Source organism: Ovis canadensis, chromosome 5 (genome assembly GCF_042477335.2).
Source record: "Ovis canadensis isolate MfBH-ARS-UI-01 breed Bighorn chromosome 5, ARS-UI_OviCan_v2, whole genome shotgun sequence".
NCBI classification, from domain to species: Eukaryota; Metazoa; Chordata; class Mammalia; order Artiodactyla; family Bovidae; genus Ovis; species Ovis canadensis.
In genome coordinates, this window is record NC_091249.1 from 119,493,757 (window position 1) to 119,512,453 (window position 18,697).

The 18,697-nt window shown below is 45.9% G+C and overlaps 1 protein-coding gene across 3 annotated transcripts in view; it reads right to left on the reverse strand.

The window, feature by feature from the left end:
* Nucleotides 1-1,148: 1,148 nt before the first annotated feature.
* The window catches only part of FBXL17 (F-box and leucine rich repeat protein 17), a 511,156-nt gene continuing 493,607 nt past the window's right edge, over nt 1,149-18,697 (reverse strand). Inside the window, exons 9-10 of one of the 3 annotated variants that reach the window (XR_011257397.1) lie at nt 3,544-3,813; nt 1,149-3,416 (exon numbers count right to left, since the gene is read on the reverse strand). Coding sequence is in view for 1 of the 3 variants with exons in the window: in XM_069592650.1 (XP_069448751.1) it covers nt 3,673-3,813 (141 nt within the window). In the remaining 2 variants the exon portion in view is untranslated. Of the gene's footprint in view, nt 3,814-18,697 lie in introns of all 3 variants that reach the window. The other 2 variants (XR_011257398.1, XM_069592650.1) reach the window with 2 other exon arrangements.

Here is an 18,697-nt window from a genome sequence, read left to right on the forward strand (position 1 = left end):
TCCATTTTAACATTCAATTATGTTTTCATTTCTAGAAACTTTATTTTAAAAATATTTTTGTTCATCTTTTGGTAGTTTTTTTCTTATACATGTTATAAATAATTTTTAATATATTTGAATCCTTCAAACATCTATGCTGAATTATGTATCTTAGCCTTTGATATTGAAGCCTCTGAGGATGGGGGTCTTGTCATTTTTTCCCTGTGGACTTGCAATAATGCTGGCTTATTCCTGCTATTCTCTGTGATTTAGAGAGTGAGTTCATGCTTGCTGGCATGCTATTTGTTGGTTGGGATGATTTCTGCCTGTTTCTCTTGGGCAATGGGAACTCCTGTAATGAATCCTTTAAAAATAGTTATAGGCAACACAAATGATGCAAATACTGTCGATTCAGATAAGCCCATGTGGATGGCAGCCAGTGACACCAATTTTCAGGAGACTCTTTCAAAAAACAACCTATAAATAGCCAAGGCTGAAAATGGTAATTTTTCTTACTGTCTGCCTCTTCAACTTGCTTTTCCTTGTTTTATTTTCGTTCACTCTTTGTAAAAGGCTGCTGCCTTTCCTATTGGTGCTCCCTCTAATTATCACATCCACTGCGCTCCACTGCTGTGGCTAATTTTTAAGAATATCTTCTTGCTAGGCCATGAGCAATTTCAGGATGGGAATGAGTTTTATTTATTTTCAAATGCCCAGTGCCTGACACATGTTTTTAACTCAATAAATTTATTTACTTTGAGAAAAAAAAAAGAAGCTAAGTAAATGAATGTTTAGAAAATGGTATTTTAAACAAATCTATTATTTAAATCCTTGAGGTTTTCAATCTTATCTCAGTACTCAGTGGCCAAATGAGAACCTCCTAAATTCAGTCTTGTTTATTATTCTGAGTTAGTTGAACCTCCATAAAGTCTATAGTGAAACACACAAGGGCACCGGCTGCTTCATGCCTCACACCCGACCAGCATCAGGGAGGCCATTTATTGTCTCTAAAAGAAAACAAAAGACACTGTGTTTTCTTTCTCTTTTATTGCAACCCATTGCAAGGTCAAAAGATTCACAGAAATATAGAAACTACAAACTGGATGAATTTCCTTTACCCACTCAAAAAGACATTAAAGACGAAAGACCAGACTTTTCCACTACAGCAATATATTTCATATAGACTTTATTCTGAAAATACTGTTGACATTTTGGAGAGGATAAAAAGCCCTGCGTTAAACATGTTCACATATATTTATGACATTCTAAGCAAAAAAAGAAACTTTAGATTGCCCAGGAAAAAAATTATTTTAAGCCTTGTTTCAAAGTAGCTAACGAGAACACATTCAACAACCATCACAGGATCATTCAAGGTGATGTTTTCTTAGTTGTTTTTGATTAGTGCTTTGAGGCTGGATATGGTATTTCTACAGATCCCTACAAATACACCAAAGCAGTTTTCCAGGTTATGATGCGTCCGGCTTTCTGGATTAGTCGACACCTTAAAGAATAAGTGCAAGTCGCCCACCCCACCCCCACCCCCCAGGCTAACGCATGTTACAGTGCTGTGCTTCAGATTCAAACAATGCAACATTAAAAAGAAATCAGTTATACACTTCTGAAACCACTGGACACCCAAACTGTAACGCTCCCAAGATTATCACAACTTTGAACGGAAATGGCACCATCTATATCATTGCTGGCTCTCCCCTCTTCTTTTTAACTATTTAAAATATAGTGTGACATATATAAAAATTAAACTTTGCTTATTCACTCAAGCTATTACTATACATGTCATCTTATAAATTAGTTTTGGATTTAAAAACCAGTTAAAATATTGTGACTTAAGATATTTTTCAGTGGTGGGGAAATGAATATGAAGACGATACCGTTGGATGTGTAAGAAGAATTACAATTTATTAATAGCAAACAGCTTTTTTTCTTACATAAATTTTATTCCCTTCAAATTAAATTAGTAACCCATTTAGTGATGGAAAAAATACTTTTGGTGTTTAGCGACTAGATTTTCCAAACTGACTGGAATTAAAAGCAAAAACATGCCACATCAGAAACATGTTGACATGATCAAAGGAAACAGTTGTTTACATAAAAAGAGTTATTATAAATAAGAGAATGGTACTTGAATGTAAAGCTATTTTTCACTTCTTACAGCTAGTATCATTTTAGAAACACTGGGACTTCTATAAACTGAAATTCAAATCTGAGTATATCTGTTAAAGACCAAAAAAAAAACAAAACAAAAAAACAGTTATGTCCACATTGAGAAAGAATAAATAGCAAACTCACAAGTCAGGGTTTTGTATATCTAACTACTGTGAAAGATAATCACGCTTTAGCTTAAAAAGGCTCCCTGCTGTCTTGATTATAAATCAAGACTTAGGAAAGGTTATTATGAGCCTGAGTCCCTACTATGAATTAATTGTAAAGATGTGTGAAATCAAAATGTATATTCATTTACTAATAGGTATTGCCTAAACTGAAAGCTGGAGATCTTTAACTAAACAAAAAAATGCTTATTTCTGCCAAGTGTAAACAGAATCTTAATGAAAAGATTTTCTAACTTTTCTTCTAAACTCATACATTAACCAGCAATAGATCTTTGCATAAGGACTAGTGAAAATATAACATGCACATCTCCAAAAAACCTGTTCTAAAGCCCAAAGCAAAACAAAAAGAAAAAACAAATCAATAGAAAGATTGTCTACTTATAGCTCATTCATTAATCTTCTATTAATGTGACTAGCCCCGAATCTCAGAAATATACTTTCATAATTACCAAATTAACAAAAATAATTAAATGATCTGTAGAGTTTTTTTTTAATAACTGCACACTATTAATTACATTGGTGACTTTAATGTGGATAATGCTAAGATTAGCTCCAAATATCATTAAAATATATCCAGACCAGTTACTATCCGTGAAATAAAAGCTAATAAAATGTTAACGTAAAACTCAAATACGTAGTACTCCAGAGAATTTGGCAGAATAGTGAATAATTAACTTTTATGAGCTGGCCAGCAGGGTTCAGATCGCTGACTCCACACGGAAACTTCACAGAAGGCCCTGCTCTCTCTAGTCCCTAAGCCGCCCACTGGACGGCAGGTGGGGAGCCCCGTGGGGGCAGGGCGCTAGGGGGAGTGGCAGGGGAGGGCGGGGCCTGGAGAAAGGCCTAGGGAGAAAGTGCGTGCGTGCGTGTGAGCGCGCACACGTGTGAGACAGGATGCGAACAGACACCCGTGGATGTGCTTGAAATCTTGAAAAGCAGTAGTTCTCAGGCTTCCAATTAGGGCCACGTCACTCCCTTCTGGTGACCATCCGCAGAACTGCACAATCCTTTCTCATCAAAAAAGAAGGCACTTGCCTTCATTTGGGGGCATCTCCACTGGCAGAAATTAGAAGCTCAAAATAATGGATCCTTTTTTTTTTTTTGATTCCACAGTAAAAAAAAAAAAAAAATTAGAGAAATAAACCTTTGAACTTAAAAACGAAAGGTCTGTGCCTGTCAAAATCTTTCATTTTTAAGACAAAAAAGACCAGCTCACCTGGGAACAAATAGCAACTGCGTGGACGCTATGCAGTATGCAAACGAGACACGGACACACACAGGGGGCACACGCAGGGACACAGCACAGCCGCGCCTCGGCCGGGGCCACCCGCCCCAGCTCCGCACCCTAGGAGGAGGCGGCAGACACGCCGGGCGTCCAGCCCAGCTGGTAGGCCCTCTCCAGCGTCCTCTTGCAGTCCTGCAGGACGGTGCTGAAGGTGATGTGCGGGTACTGCTGCACCAGCTGCTCCACCGTCACCTCGTTGACCTGCCAGAGAACAAGAGCCACCATCACACACGGGCACCGCGACCCCCCTCGTCCTTCTCAGCAGCACCAGCAAGTGTTTGCTGGGAAGACCTGCCCTAAGTATGACATTCTACCCGGTACTAGGTAGTACTAAGTTTCGTGTAGTACTAAGTACCACTAAGTTCTACATAGTACTAAGCTCTACATAGTACTAAGTTCTATGTAGTGAGAGTGAAAGTGAAGTCGTTCAGTCGTGGCCGACTCTTTGTGATCCCATGGACTGTAGTCTACCAGGCTTCTCTGTCCATGGGATTTTCCAGGCAAGAGTACTGGAGTGGGGTGCCATTTCCTTGTCCAGGGGATCCTCCTGACCCAGGGATCGAACTCAGGTCTCCTGCATTGCAGGCCGATGCTTTACCCTCTGAGCCACCAGGGAATTTACATAGTACTAAATTCTATGTAGTACTAAGTACCAAGTAAGTAATGCTAAGTTCTACGTAGTACTAAGTTCTACGTAGTACTAAGTTCTACGTAGTACTAAGTGCTATGTTCCCCCCATGGGTTTTTTTTTTTTTTTAAGATGTAAGATACCAGGAAGTTAGTGCTTTCTGGGAGCATAAATGAGCATGCTTGCCTAGGTCTGAACCATGTCCATTGAAGGGTGAGTGCCTGGGAGGGGAGGAAGCATGAGACACTCTCACGCATCTCTGACTCTGCCACCCACCTGGCAGCTTTTTTAGGAGAGAACCATAGGCTGCTGGAGAGGATGCACGGGACTCCGGATAGGAGTGCTGGGCAAAATGTTCATATTTCTTTCCCTTAAATGTTAAGGTGCTGGCAAACCTCAGGCCCCTTTGTGGAAAAGGGCTGAAAATGCGGGGAATCAATCACTAAAATATACATGGCTGGCAGGTCAGAGATGGCCCCAACAGACCTTAACCATCAAAGACACCACCTTGATTCTTGATTAGACAAGGCAATCAGACAGGCCTAATTAAAACTAACACCTTTTCAATTGCTGTGCTGTGAAGGGATTAATTTGTCAATTATTTTTAAGCTGATTGCAGTTCATATCACAAAAGTAGACAGCTTCCTTCATCCTTCAGATAAATAAATGATTAACCTAAGAACCGCAACTTTTAGGTTGCTTTATTTAAAATCTTTATCGAACACTTCGGCATTTTCAAATACAATAATGCTTCATTTATATTGAATAAGCTGGTCTGCAAGAAGGTTCTGCTGAGACACATTTTTGTGCTTGCTCTCCACGTCTGTCCACTACTGAAAAAGATCAGGACCATCAGGAAAAACCTCAAACAATATCAGACCCTTGCAATTTGCTTTGAAAGCCAGCTTGGGAGTATGCTGACCGTGACATTAAGTCCTCTGCACTTTTCTGAAATAACATGGTGTTTTGTTAAACTATGTTACATGTAGTCTTTGTTAAATTCAGAGTTGATATTTCCACATTGCACTGATGAGGCTTATTTTTTTGTCAGAATTTCTATTCAAGACTTTCTTGTATTGAAATCAATTGTCATTCCAAATTCAACCAAGCTATGCAGTTCAATCTTTTTGTGTTACAATGTATGACTTTTGTTTACAAAAACACGGAGAAAATAATTTTGAATAAAAAGAAAAACTGATATACAAGTCAGAGTTGAGAATATCAGCTGCTGACCTTAAAAGGATTTCTAAGCAACATAACATCTTTTAAAATTTAAAGTCTACCCAAGTCTAGCTTGAGTGAGTCTGCCTGAAACAGTAGCTGACAAAGTCTTGCATCGCCTGGCTGTGCCTGTCTCTCCGGGACATTTCCGATATTATCCAGTCACCTGACCTCATGTCAAGTTACCAAGCTGTCCGAGTCCTTTCTGGCCTCAGGGCCTTCGCACCTGCCGTTCTCTTTATCTGGAACACTTTTAAACCTGCCGCCCCCTTCAGAACCCGCTCCCCACGGCTAGTCCTCCTCATCCTCCGTTCAGCGTCATTTCTCCAGGGAGCTTCGAGCCTTGCTCTCAGCCTGCTCCCCTCCTCAAATCAGGCGAGGCTTCCAGGTCATTCTCTCTTCCAACACTGCCTACTTTTTCTTCATGGTACCTTCAAAAGTCAGTTTATAATTGCTTTGCTTAATGTCTGCTCCTGTTCCAATGTAAGAGCCACAAGAACCATGATCCTTTTGTCATTCGTGAGCCAGACTTACTTCTTAGTGAATGAAGAAAACAATAACAAACTACAAACGGAAAACAGAAACCCAAGAGCAAAGTGCTGCCAGACACCAACACGCTACTGGCCAAGACCAGCAACCTCCCCAAGACCCGTCCTCAGCGCGGGGACGCGCTCCTTCAGAAGCTCCCTGGGCGAAGCTGCACGGGGCACTCCTGCTCTGAGCCCACGTGGGCACCTGCAGGCCCATCGCTGCAGCACCCTCAGCCTGCACCGCAGTCATCTCTCCACTTGACTCTCTTCTACCTGAACCAAGTCTGGGCACCAGAGACTGCCTTTTCTCTTTGGTGAGACTATAGAGCTGTGCACAAAGCAGAGGAGAAACGCGGTGGCCATAGCTGACCTTGCAGTCAACCAGGCACAGGTGGGAATCCTGGCTTCACTTCGAAATTCAGTTTCCTCAACTGCAAAAACAGGATAGAAGTACCGACATCATGGGATGCTACAAGGATAAAATAATATGCCTAGCACTGTGACTGTGGTGCTGGAGAAGACTCTTGAGAGTCCCTTGGACTGCGAGGAGATCCAACCAGTCCATTCTGAAGGAGGTCAGCCCTGGGATTTCTTTGGAAGGAATGATGCTAAAGCTGAAGCTCCAGTACTTTGGCCACCTCATGTGAAGAGTTGACTCATTGGAAAAGACTCTGATGCTGGGAGGGATTGGGGGCAGGAGGAGAAGGGGACGACCCAGGATGAGATGGCTGGATGGCATCACGGACTCGATGGATGTGAGTCTGAGTGAACTCCAGGAGATGGTGATGGACAGGGAGGCCTGGCGTGCTGCGATTCATGGGGTCGAAAAGAGTCAGACACGACTGAGCAACTGAACTGAACTGAACTGAACTGAACACTGTGACTGACATAAAAAAGTCCTCATAATGGTGGTTACTATAGTAGAGCTGAGGCTCAATAAATGATCATTACTGAGTTGGTTAATGCTATGGTAGGGTGACCAATTCTCTACAGTGATGTTCAATATTGTTCAACTTCTGAGATATTTCAGAAATAAACCTTGATAACATTAGCTATCACCACAGGGTAAGAAGCAACCTTGATAATACACTTCATATATAAGAAGAATCTATCCTATCTTAAGGCTCTCTGGAGAAGGGTCCAAAACTTTTCTTAGTAACAGAGTCTGGGTTTTCAACAGCCGTTTTCAGGAAACCCTCCCTTGCCTTCACCCGATGTTCCCCCAGGCTGCGGGTGAGGTTACTTTCTTCCCCGCTTCCACAAATAAACTTGGAAGGAGGTTGGTCTCACTCAGGAACAGGTGAAGTCACCTGGCCGAAGGATTTTCAGAAAATCTCCCTCAAATGGCAGAGAAAGTAGATGTGGCCCAATCACCAGCATTCAAGAAATAGCTAACTGAAAACAGATGAAAAAAAGGAGGCAGAAGAGAAAACCTCCAAACCCACCAGAAAGATGGGCTTGTCTTCTGCAGTGCGTCTCTTCTGATCTACACATAGGCCTGTACAAAGTTTTACACCAAGGACTGACAGGCATTTTGTTTGGAGGCCCAATTTTTATAAAGATAAAGTATCACCATGTGATAGCTGCCATGAAGAGAGATAAAATTCACCTTAAGCAAACTTGATACATGAAGATACTGATTTATGAAGTACAGGAATTAGCTTCAGTTAGGGGTTAACTGTCGACTCTAGCAAAGACTCATGGTAGGGTTGATTTAGTTAGTCAGCTCTCTTAATGTGTTTTTATATCCCTTGATTTACCGAAATTCAGTCTACCTTTTCTGTTGCATAAAGCAAGGCCCACCGATAGCTGAGAATACACAGTGGGCTAGATTTCTGGCTTTCATAGGTTGTGGGTTAAAAAAGGACAGTTATCTGGTTTTGTGTAGCTGTATAAAACACGCTACAGGTAATCCTCTGTGGATATAATGTGTCTTCTAGGCAGTCCGTTTGCTAACTGTGTTCTGTAAACTCTAGAAAATAAAGCAGTAGGGGAAATGCAAATACTCCATTTCAGAGCTTTGTTGGTAGAAGCTATTCAGGGGAAATACATGTGTTCCCACTAGGGAAGGTTCTATCTTTTACTTATAGTGTCTCCCGGCGATGAGGTGTGACACATTTTATACTGAAACTATTTTCATTTACTCCTCACAAGTATACACTATGCTCACCTCTTTGTATAGACTCCAAAAGCAGTTTGGTGCCTTACAGAAAAAGTTGGGTGTAAGACACTGGGGCGGTCCAAATCATTTCAGCTCTCAGGCCTACATAGGTGTTTCTGCAGACACTGTCATGCACAGCTCCACTTGCAAGAATGAAAAGAACTATTCTCGTTCCAACTCATAGAATGTATGTAACATAAAAACGGAACACGAAGATGAATTTTAAAAAATTTTCCCATGATCCTTGGTCATCTGTTCTTAATTTCTTTTTCCTCTGCTGCAAACTATCAATGGCAATTTCTATATTACACGTAAGATTTGAGAAATGCAGTGGATCTTCTTAAAGAAATACTCAGCAGTGTCATTTGGAGAAATTACTGTGATTAAAGGGGGGGGGAAAGCATGTACTGCAGGGTTTTTTTTTAAAATATAAGAAAAATTGGATTTTATAGTTCTCTCCAAAGACTGTATAACCATAATTTACACTTTCAAAATTATTATAACTCTTTTTAAGGTAGTAGCAATTTGTCTGGTATTTTAATCTATTTTGAGTTAACATCTATTAGCACTTTTTGAAAATGTGAGGCAAATTGCTGTGCTAATTAAGGTAAATGATACCATACTTTCATCCTATCGCTGCGGCTACTATAGCAGGGTGAGGAGAGACTGGGCAGGGTTTCTGAGATTCAGTTTAACCTACTTACCTAAACCATCACCTGTTTCTTCAGCTCCTTATAGACACTTTCCCAAGAAAATTCCAAAAAGTTTAAGATTAGGCCTAAATTATCTCTCCAATGATACCTATTGTTCAAAAGATACAATATCTGATGAAATCTGTTGAAGAAACCATTCATTTTAAGTTATTCTCATTTCCTCTTTGATTCATGTTATAAAATAGAATGTATTGTGTCGAGGGGAAATATTTGGCACCGGAGTATATGAAAACTACACTTAAGAATATAATGACTTACTTAAAATCACTTTTTTAATGGAGAAAGTTTCCCTGCAAAAAGTGAACATCAGTCCAAAGCACCCCGAGCAATGAACGTATCGCATCTTTCCTGGACCATAAGTTCCTTGACAGCGAGGAGTACGTTAGTCATCTCCGCGTTTTCAGGCCTACACATACCACCTGGCACATTCCCATCCCATCACAATATAAGCCCCTGCTTCTCCTCACTGCCAAGCCCCTCGCAGCAGGCGCGTGCCTGGCACATAGAGAATACTCAGTGATAACTGGGTGGCTGAGTGTTGCTCCATGAGCGTGTACCAAGTAACCAGAGAAGCACCAAATGGTACTGCGTCAGAAACGGTAGCGACAAGCTCACCTTGCGCCCAGACTGCTCCGCTACAGTGGGGGCAGGCTCTAGAAGCTCAAGAGTGCGGCAGCTCCAAACTCCTTTAACCCTTCACAGTTCACACACAAGGTGATTCTTGGAGCTCCTCTCCTTTCTCTTCTTGCCATCTGACTCCACCGGGTACCTCCATCCTGACACACCTTGCCCGGGCTTCCCAACGCTTTTGCACAGGAGACCACAGCAGCTCCCGATGGCGGTTTAGCATCACGAGCTGAGGCTTGCTGGGCTACATGGCCGCTGGGCGGTACTAAGAAGTGCTGAGGCTATAGTGCAGCAGTCCCTCAGTCGTGTCTGACTCTTTGAGACCCCATGGACTGTAGCCCGCCAGGCTCCTCTGTCCATGGGATTCCCCAGGCAAGAACACTGGAGTGGGTTGCCATGCCCTCCTCCAGGGGATTTTCATGACCCTGGGATCCAACCCGGGTCTCCCACATTGCAGGCAGATTCTCCACCATCTAAGCCGCCAGGGAAGCCTTAGGCTATACTTCAGATGGACTGATGGCAGCCCTTCCTACTGGGGATGTGTGGCTCAGTACGCTGGGGAGACAGCGCTGAGAAGCAGGCTCATGGCGCCTGGCCATGTGCAGGTTCCAAAGCTTTGCAGAAACCCATGATTCACAAGCTTTCACACTTCAGTTCGCAGCACCAGGGCCACCCTGCTCAGGGTAGCAGACCCAGGAGGTCCCCACAGAAGACTCTGCAATTTGGGGACATTTAAGGTTCCTTCTGAGGTCACAGTTGTCTGGTGGCAGGGGAACCGTGGACAGAGTGTCTGACTCAGAGCAACGCTATTCCCACCTTCTACTTGCCTGGGCTTCAGCACCTCTGCTCGCCGTCACTGTTACTTGAGGGGCTCTTTTTGGGGGGGTTGTTGGTGGTTGATTGGTTTCACTGTCACAGCCATATTTGGCATTTGTTGTCTCAACTGTCCACGATCCCCATCCTTTGTGGCCCCGGGGGCTGGCTTCATGGGAGACAGTGTCTCCACGGCCTGGGTGTGGGGGAAGGCTTCAGGACGATTTACGTGTGTTTACTCCGCACTCTATTTCTCTTACTGTTACATCGGCTCCACCTCAGAGCATCAAGCGTTAGATCCTGGAAGTCGGGGAACTCTGAGCTACTACCAAGGGCAGTACAGTTCCAAACAGGGAAAAATTCTCCCACTGAAACTGCCACACGTGCCCCATGGAGAAACACTGTACTCTTCCAGATTAGGTGCTCATGAGGTAGGATAGAAACTGAGGACTTTTTTTCTTCATGGCTTATTTTGGCAAAATACTTGAAAATAATTTATTTTTCATCCTAATGACCAATAAGGCAAAATGAAAGTATGTCCCCATCCTAGTAAGGACGGAGGAAAAACGTTCAGTGAGCATCTACAATTTTCCAAGCATCTAAGCATGAACGCTGCTGGTTACAGATGAATCGCACCTCAGACAAAATCAGCATTTCATGTGGGGTCACAGCTGGTGAATGCAGCCAGGATCGCAATCCAGACCCGCAACGCAGGCACTCTGGGCCCCGGGCCACCCTGCCCTGCACGCCGTGCACTGCACCAACTGTCTCACCAGGGCCTCGCTGAGCACCCTCCTAGGAAATGGTCACAGACGTTCATTTTCCAGGTAACACAGAATGACTCCGGGCTACCGTAACAGGTTTCAAAGACCTTTACGACCTCTTCAAAACGGCTGCTCTGCAGGAATGTGAATTCTAATGGGTCTCCTTAATTCCAACGGATCTCCTTAATTCTAACAGATCTCCTTAATTCTAACTGCTCTTCTCTGGCCTGCAGAAGATCCTGTTATGGAAATGTGGTTGCGTGAGACCCTGAGACATGGAGGAAGCGTGATGAAGCCACAGGACTGCCGTGGGCCTTTGAGGAGGCCAGTGGCCAGCCCACGCCATAACCCGGCGTTCCCTCCCTGCAGTCTCCTGTCCCTCTGGGTCCCAGAGGCAGACGGGCCAGCCTGGCAGGGACAGCCCCCCACCCTCCTGAGCAGAGAGGATGGACAATGAAAGCGGGGAGAGCAAAGCCTGAGAAATGCGTTCCGGGGCACGGAGAGGCGGCGGGGGGGCAGAACTTCGCAGGCCCCGACCTCCGCCAGGAGGACTGGAAAGGGCTTTCCAAAATCGGGGGTGTCTGAGTGGACTCCAGAAGGACACGGAGATATCAGCTTTGATGCTACATGCATGAAATACACGCGTATTATTCAGGGGAGAAAGGACATGTACTCAAGAGCGAGGAGAAAACAGCTCATCTGTCCTTCACTTTGTAAGGCAACGCTTCTCCAGCCCGTCTCACAAACTCGACGGGGTAACTGAAGCAGGTTCTTCTCTGCAATGGCACTGCTCTGAGCTTGGTGCAGTGGTGGGGAAGAAAATAGGTCCCCCCCCCCGCCCGTTTCTGAAGGCCGAAGAGTAAGGAGCCCCCAGGGAGCCCGGGCAAGTGGGGCACAGCACAGGGGCCTCCTGCCTCCTAACTCTGGCTCTCCCCCTCAGCTGGTCTGCCGTCCCGGCAGACTCCCCGGGCAGTGCCCCTCGCTGCTCACAGCCCCGTGGGCTGACTCCCGGCGGCCTGGGGGCAGCGTGTGGTCTCCAGGGCAGTCAGGAGCGGCTCGGCTCCTGGGACACGTGCTGGCTCTCCCTGCGGCCTGGCATTCGCCAAGTGCCAGCAGAAATCCTCGTGGGCGATGCAAATGCAAATGAGACCCAGTTGCTCTTTTGCCAAGTGCCCGCTGGCCCCAAGATGGGCATGTACTCAAATGGATAAAACAAGGGGGACGGGAATTTAGTAATACTTCAAATTTGCATGTCAATGAGATGAGTCATCTAAGTGCAGTGTAAAACACTTTGCATAGGCCACTAAGGACAGAATGAGAGAGCAGACCACACAGGGATTTTTCTCTTCAGGACCTGCACTGTCAACCATGTACGCCAGCTCTCTGCAGGCTGGGTGGGTGTTTTCATGATTCTGTTCCCCTCCCTTTGCAGCAGGACACCCATGGCCCTGTCTGGGTGACTCGCCACATCCGGCCGATGCCACCTGTGACCAGGGCAGGGGGCTCTGGGACGCCAGGAAGTGGATGCCGCTTCTAAGGTCTCTCCCCTTGTCTGTTTCCCTGGGGCTGCAAGCTGAGCTTCCCCACGGTCCAGCAGCTCAACAGGCAGGAGGAGGCTGCGGGAGGACCCGCAGTGAGGGGAGAGGCTGGGGAGGACCGCGGGAGGACTCTGAGCGTGAGCAGAAGGTGCCCGCGTCTGCAGGCAGTCACGTGCCTTTCCATTCCGCTTCCTTTCTCAGCCACACCAAGGTCTCTCTCCGCACCCCATGGTGACTCATACATAAAAAATATCAATCTGTGTTTCCCGACGTGGGATGGATTCAACTGTGCCAATAATCCCCCCAAAAGAGAATTCATTTAAGAGGTCTCTGGACTTCAGCCCCAGCAGCCACCAAAGAGCTCCAGGGACAGTTTTATCCCAGAAAGTCTCGTCCAGTTACTGAAACCAGGGGATAACTAAGAACATCCAGAATACTGCACACAGCTTAGGCGATCTTGCTATACAACTCGTAGCAGAGGCATGGCGGCGACTGTTAAAGGAAAGTAATTAACGGGAACATGTTCTGTCCGTGGAGACTAAGGGGAAACAGGTGTTCTGCCTAGAAAAAACATTTCTCAGTAGATTTCCTACGAAGTCAAAATGTCTTGCGTTTAACTCACAAAAATTTTTAAGTTAAAAAGAGAAATTAAACTGTGTCTGCAACCAAGAATACAAACAAGAATTCAGTGGTTCCCAGTCCAACTGCTGATTAGAACCACCTGGAGAACCTCTGAAAAAAGTCTCAGTGGCCTGATCCTATCCCAGACTAAATGCATGCCAGTCTTGGAGGACTGGGACCCTGGCATAAGTATGTTTTAAAGCCCCTGGAAGGTTTCAGGGTGAAGCTCAGGTTGATTGACGAGATCCCAGAGACACAGAAGGTGGCCACCTGACCTTCCCAACATCTAACGGAGGGAAAGAGTCCCCTACACCCAGCTCACACAAGCACCCAGTGCTTTCTCAAGGACATGACTGAGTGTCTGATATAATTTTAAGGAGAAAAGGACTATCTCATTGGAATCTAAAAACCACCCGCTAAATATGTGCGGTTACAGGCCACCCTTAACACTCTAGGCCTCATGCAAGAACCTCATGCTAAGAGCCCGAGGCCTTCGAGGATGTATCTTTTTATATAGAGGTAAGAAATATTACTCTTGGGTGGCAAAAAAACTCATCTCAAAATCCCAGAGCATAGAGAGACAGACACGGAGGATGCGGTGAGCCTGACAGGGCAGGCTCACAGACGCAGTCAGCCTGGGCAGGCGCAGTCTCTCCACCCAGAACCGCACTGGTCGAAGTGCCGGCTCTGTCAGCGTCACCACTGGCCTGGCTTCAGGCTGTCTCTTTCTCGGGAAACGTGGGTTGCCTGTCAACACCAGCGTTGCTTCTACTCACCGGCGAGAAAGCTACAAGGAATCTGGAAGAACGGGGATCACAGAAACGCCTGCAGCGCTAAGTGAGAACGGGGGCTCGCCAACCTGAAGCCTCTGATTACAGACCAGGGTGACGGGCGTCCAGCGTCTAGACCATCAGGAAAGAAAAACCAGCGACGTTTTCATCCCGTTCCACAGAGCGAGCCTCCACCCAGAAGGATGTTTCAAGCCAGGTGGAAACTTCAGGTGTGGTCTGGGATAGGATGTCCCGAGGCTGCAAACCCGTGGTGCTGACCCATCCTGCAAGGCCGTACATCTTTCGTACAGATTTGCACATGTAGCAGAGGTAACCAATCCTGACATGTGTGGGACGCCTGGATGGACAAAACCACTGGGGAAGACCTGGTGGCACCCCAAAAGACTACCTGAGGAGAGCTGGGTCCTAATAGGATAATTAATAAACATTGTCACTGAGGGAGCAGCGAGTGTAACATATTTATGGGAACACATCTGTGTGTTTCTAAATGAGACTTGAGCAAGTTAAGCTGAAAAACACAATTGAGAGAGAAAATGCTCAGAACCTAAAATTATGTTTTCTTTTGTGCTTAATGGCTTTCTTGATTTCAATTTTTATTTTCTTACATAAAGCTTTAGAGCGATGGTAATCACTAGTGGACACCTGATTAAAAAAAAAGAAATCTTTCTAAAACTGAATTTCCAGCAGGTAGAATTTACAGATTTGACCTGTTTCCTAAAATAACTCTATTAGCAGCAAAAATTTCTTCTGCATAAACAAGCGACAGGTTTGCCTTTCAGAAGAGAGGCTCTACATGAATTAGAGCAGTTCAGGGTTAGGCTCTGACAGGTGTGAGTCGCGTCACACCGCAGATGTCTGAACTCTGTCCTTGACTGACCTGGGCCCCCGAGGCAGCACTCAGAGCCCCCCAGCTACAGGGAACTGGTTCTAAATCAAAGGTGTCATCTTTCTTACTCACTTATTTATTCCCTGAAAAGTGAACGTGAAATAGATACTTTTTTATTTTCTGTTAAATGATTCACAATCAATGGGATCTAATGGTTTTCAAACTCACTTTTGGTTGTATGATACTTCTGCAAACCAAAGTAGTAAATAAGTAAACAAATCAAATAGATAAGCCAAGCGGATAAAGCAGTCAAAGTGGGGTCACTGGGGCTGCTGTTAGGTGCCGGGACAGGCCCTCTGGCCTCCTAGCCACCCTGTCACCCCTAAGAGGCTTGCAGGCACCTCCTCGGGCCCCTGAGGCCGCACAGAGCACAGGTGGGGACAACCCGCAAGCCACCTGTCCACTGTCCACTGCGTGTTCGTTTAGTATCTGTAACGCACCAGCCACTGAAGCAGGGCCTGGCTATACAGCACAGGCTAGGACCCCACAGTCCTTACTTTCTTAGGAGGAGGGCGTCCTGGGGATGAGGATGCAAGAACCCACCACCACAAGTGAGGGCTCACACCCATGACTTTCTTCCGGGAAGGAACTTTACAGGCACCGACTCCCTTAATCCTCCCAACAGCCCTGAGATTGGTGCTCTTCTCATTCCCACTTTACCGATAAGGGAATGCAGGTGCAGAGAGGCTGCCTGGGAGGAGGCAGCAGGAGCCAGGGGCCTGGCGCCACGTGGGTGTAGCTGCTCGGGGATGGAGCGAGCTGTGGTCAGGAAGGCGGAAAGCAGAGTGGGTGAGATGGAAGTCGCTGTCGCCTGCAGCGTGGAAAGACCTGTCGGGGGTGGTGAAAAGTAACGGCAAGTGTTCACAGTCAGTCCTTTTCGAGAACTGAACCGTCGAGGGCCAGAAAGACAAAACTGCAAGGACGGCTGCCGAAAGCCACGTGAGGCCAAAGCGAGGTTCTTCGTGCAGAAGAAACAGAATTTCTGGCACCCTGATGCCACTGTGCCTGCCCATTTGCTTGTCTGTCTTCCCCAGCGGGCTGCAGGCTCCATGGGCCAGGAACTCTGATCTCGTTCACTGTTTTTTTCTGACCTGTCCCCTGTTACAGTTATATAGTAAGGAGCTCAACAGATGCTTTTGAATACACTGATAAAATATACAATAAACATTGGAGGCTGGGGAAGGAAACTGAGGCTTTCTCTTGAAAAACTACTTGCCAGACATGGTAGCCCCTGGTAGCCTGGTGCTGAGTGGCCGGGTTTTGAGGGGCTGGCTGGGGGGCCCCCTTCCAGGGACCCGCAGAACCCCCAGTCTCCGGCGTGTTGGCAGCTGGCCCTCATTTCTACTTTGTGAAGTGAGATGCTTAGGAGGGCTGGGGTCAGAGTTCCTGTAAGAACTCCCTGTTAACCTCTTCTATTTCTAAATCAGAAAAAACCAATATGACCCTCCAACCTTAACTCTCCTTATAATTACTTAGGGGCTTCCCTGGTGGCTCAGAGGTTAAAGCGTCTACCTGCAATGCGGGAGACCTGAGTTCAATCCCTGGGTCGGGAAGATCCCCTGGAGAAGGAAATGGCTACCCACTCCAGTATTCTTGCCTGGAGAATCCCATGGCCTGAGGAGCCTGTTGGGCTATAGTCCACAGGGTCGCAAAGAGTCGGACACGACTGAGCGACTTCACTTTCACTTTCATAATTACTTAAGCCAAATCAGAATTCCAAGGAGACTATTTACTGCAAAGCAATGATGCTTCAGGCAAACCCCAACATAACATTCTATTCACCCCGCAGCACGGCAGGCCTCCTCTTTCCTCCTTTAAAAAAACATTTCACCATGTATCAGTCCCACAAAAGGAGTGAGCAAGACACAAGCAGCCACTTGCACACCCCCTAAAAGGTTCCAGGGACAGGCGGTCTTCCCTGAAGAAACACACCAGCGTGGAACTGACGGGCGGTCTGACTTGCCGAGCCCTTACTCTCTCTGTTCACAAGAAAGGACTTAGCCCAGCAGGTCTCGAGGTTTTGTCCTCCATACGTTTGACCATCATTTAATGGGTCCTAACTAGCAGCAGCAGCAGCTATTCAAAAAACAGATTAAAAAAAAAAAAAGTTGTTGTTTGAGTCTCAGGGGCCTAGGTTTTCTTTGTAAGATCTGAGCATGTGAATTTATATTCGTGGCTAGAATATGTGAACAGGGCAGTTCACAGCATGGTTAGATATCCGATTCCAGGGCAGCCATGTGCATGCGTGAGTCAGTAACGATAGCAGTCACGGTAGCTGACTCTGCGCGCTGACCGACTGCGTGGCCTTAGGCTGAGTCCTTTATTGAAGTATCTCATCTAATCTCATCACCATCCTGTGGTGCAAATATGATCCCATTTTTCGGATGGTAAAACAGGCTTTCAGAGCTTAAGCTATCCGAAGCCCCACAGACAGTCAAGCAAAGAGTGAAGAATTTGGAAACGTAGAGGTCTGCCCCTAGTGCTCACCAGGGTGACCCCTGTGTGCGGTGCCGCAGCAGGTTATTACTTAAACACTAGCAAGGCCTTCAGTGACTGCTCTGGAGAACTTCAGGCGAGGAGGGCTGAAAGAGGAGGAGATGGGGCCTTGGCTAAAATGAGGTGGAGGGATAACCTCTGAATTTCAGCTGATGTTTTTTTCCCTGTTTCAATTACCAGGGATAATCAAGAGAGGGCTGTAAAAATGTGTTTTAAAGTGCTCCTGTGCGGAAATCACTGGGAGAAACTGTTTTATCAGCAAAAGGAACAAGATGCTGATATTTCAAGCGAAGGACTCGAGTTTGGATTTTAGAGCCCCAACCAGAGACAACTCTCCGATTTTCACATCCTTTCTTGGAGCACGTGGGCTGGCGGGCAGCTTGGGGAACGGATACGTCTTCCACGACCGCCCCATCTGATACCGTCAGACCGCTCATGCCTTGTCAGGGGAGCATTTTTGTTTTGTTTTCCTTGATAAGGCATACATTTGCGATCTTAAAATTCTGGCTACCGGCAACCTGGAGACAGCTGTGGACACACTGCAGGCAAGGGCAGCCCCTGCAGGTACACGCTTTGTTTCATGGCTGAACTGCTATCCAAACAGTCCTGGACACAGGGCCCCGCAAATTATTTTCCCCTAAACTGATTTTTCCAGTTCTGTATAATAGTTACAGAGTCCTATATTATTTTCCCCGTAGGGCTTTCCTGCTCACGGCTCCTAAATAAGCTGATGAAAACTCCATTTTCTACGCAGAAATCTTTAGGCTGTTGAGGCTTTCTCTTACCATAATTACTTCCTGAAAAAAAAAACAACGCAGCGGTCAATTCCTCCTGAATATTTTTACATTACATCGGGCACACAAAACTTGGCCCTTGACATTTTAAGGTTGCAAAGCAGATTCCTGGCCTTAAGGAGCTGACTGGTCTCCCTTACTTTCTTTCTGCATTGACTGCTCATTGATTTGATTAAATCTCTCCACCATTTCAATGAGAGAAACCTGTGTGAAAACAAGGATTTCTTACGACCTGAAGAAATCATCCCTTATTAAAAGAGATCACCTGTTTCGCTCCTCAGCTCAGCACTTCAGGAATGAGGCAGGTGAGGAGAGAGGTCTTGGCAGCGGCAGTTTGATGAGAAATGAATTAATTTGATTATTTCCATGGTGTGTGGATCAATAATAGTCGGCCTCCGCGGAGGCCCCTGGCCTCAAGGCAGCTGGATAATCAATGGGATCACAGAGGCAGCTCTCCTCCCCCAGCAGTCTCTCTGATCTTTTTTTGGGCGGACTCTTCACG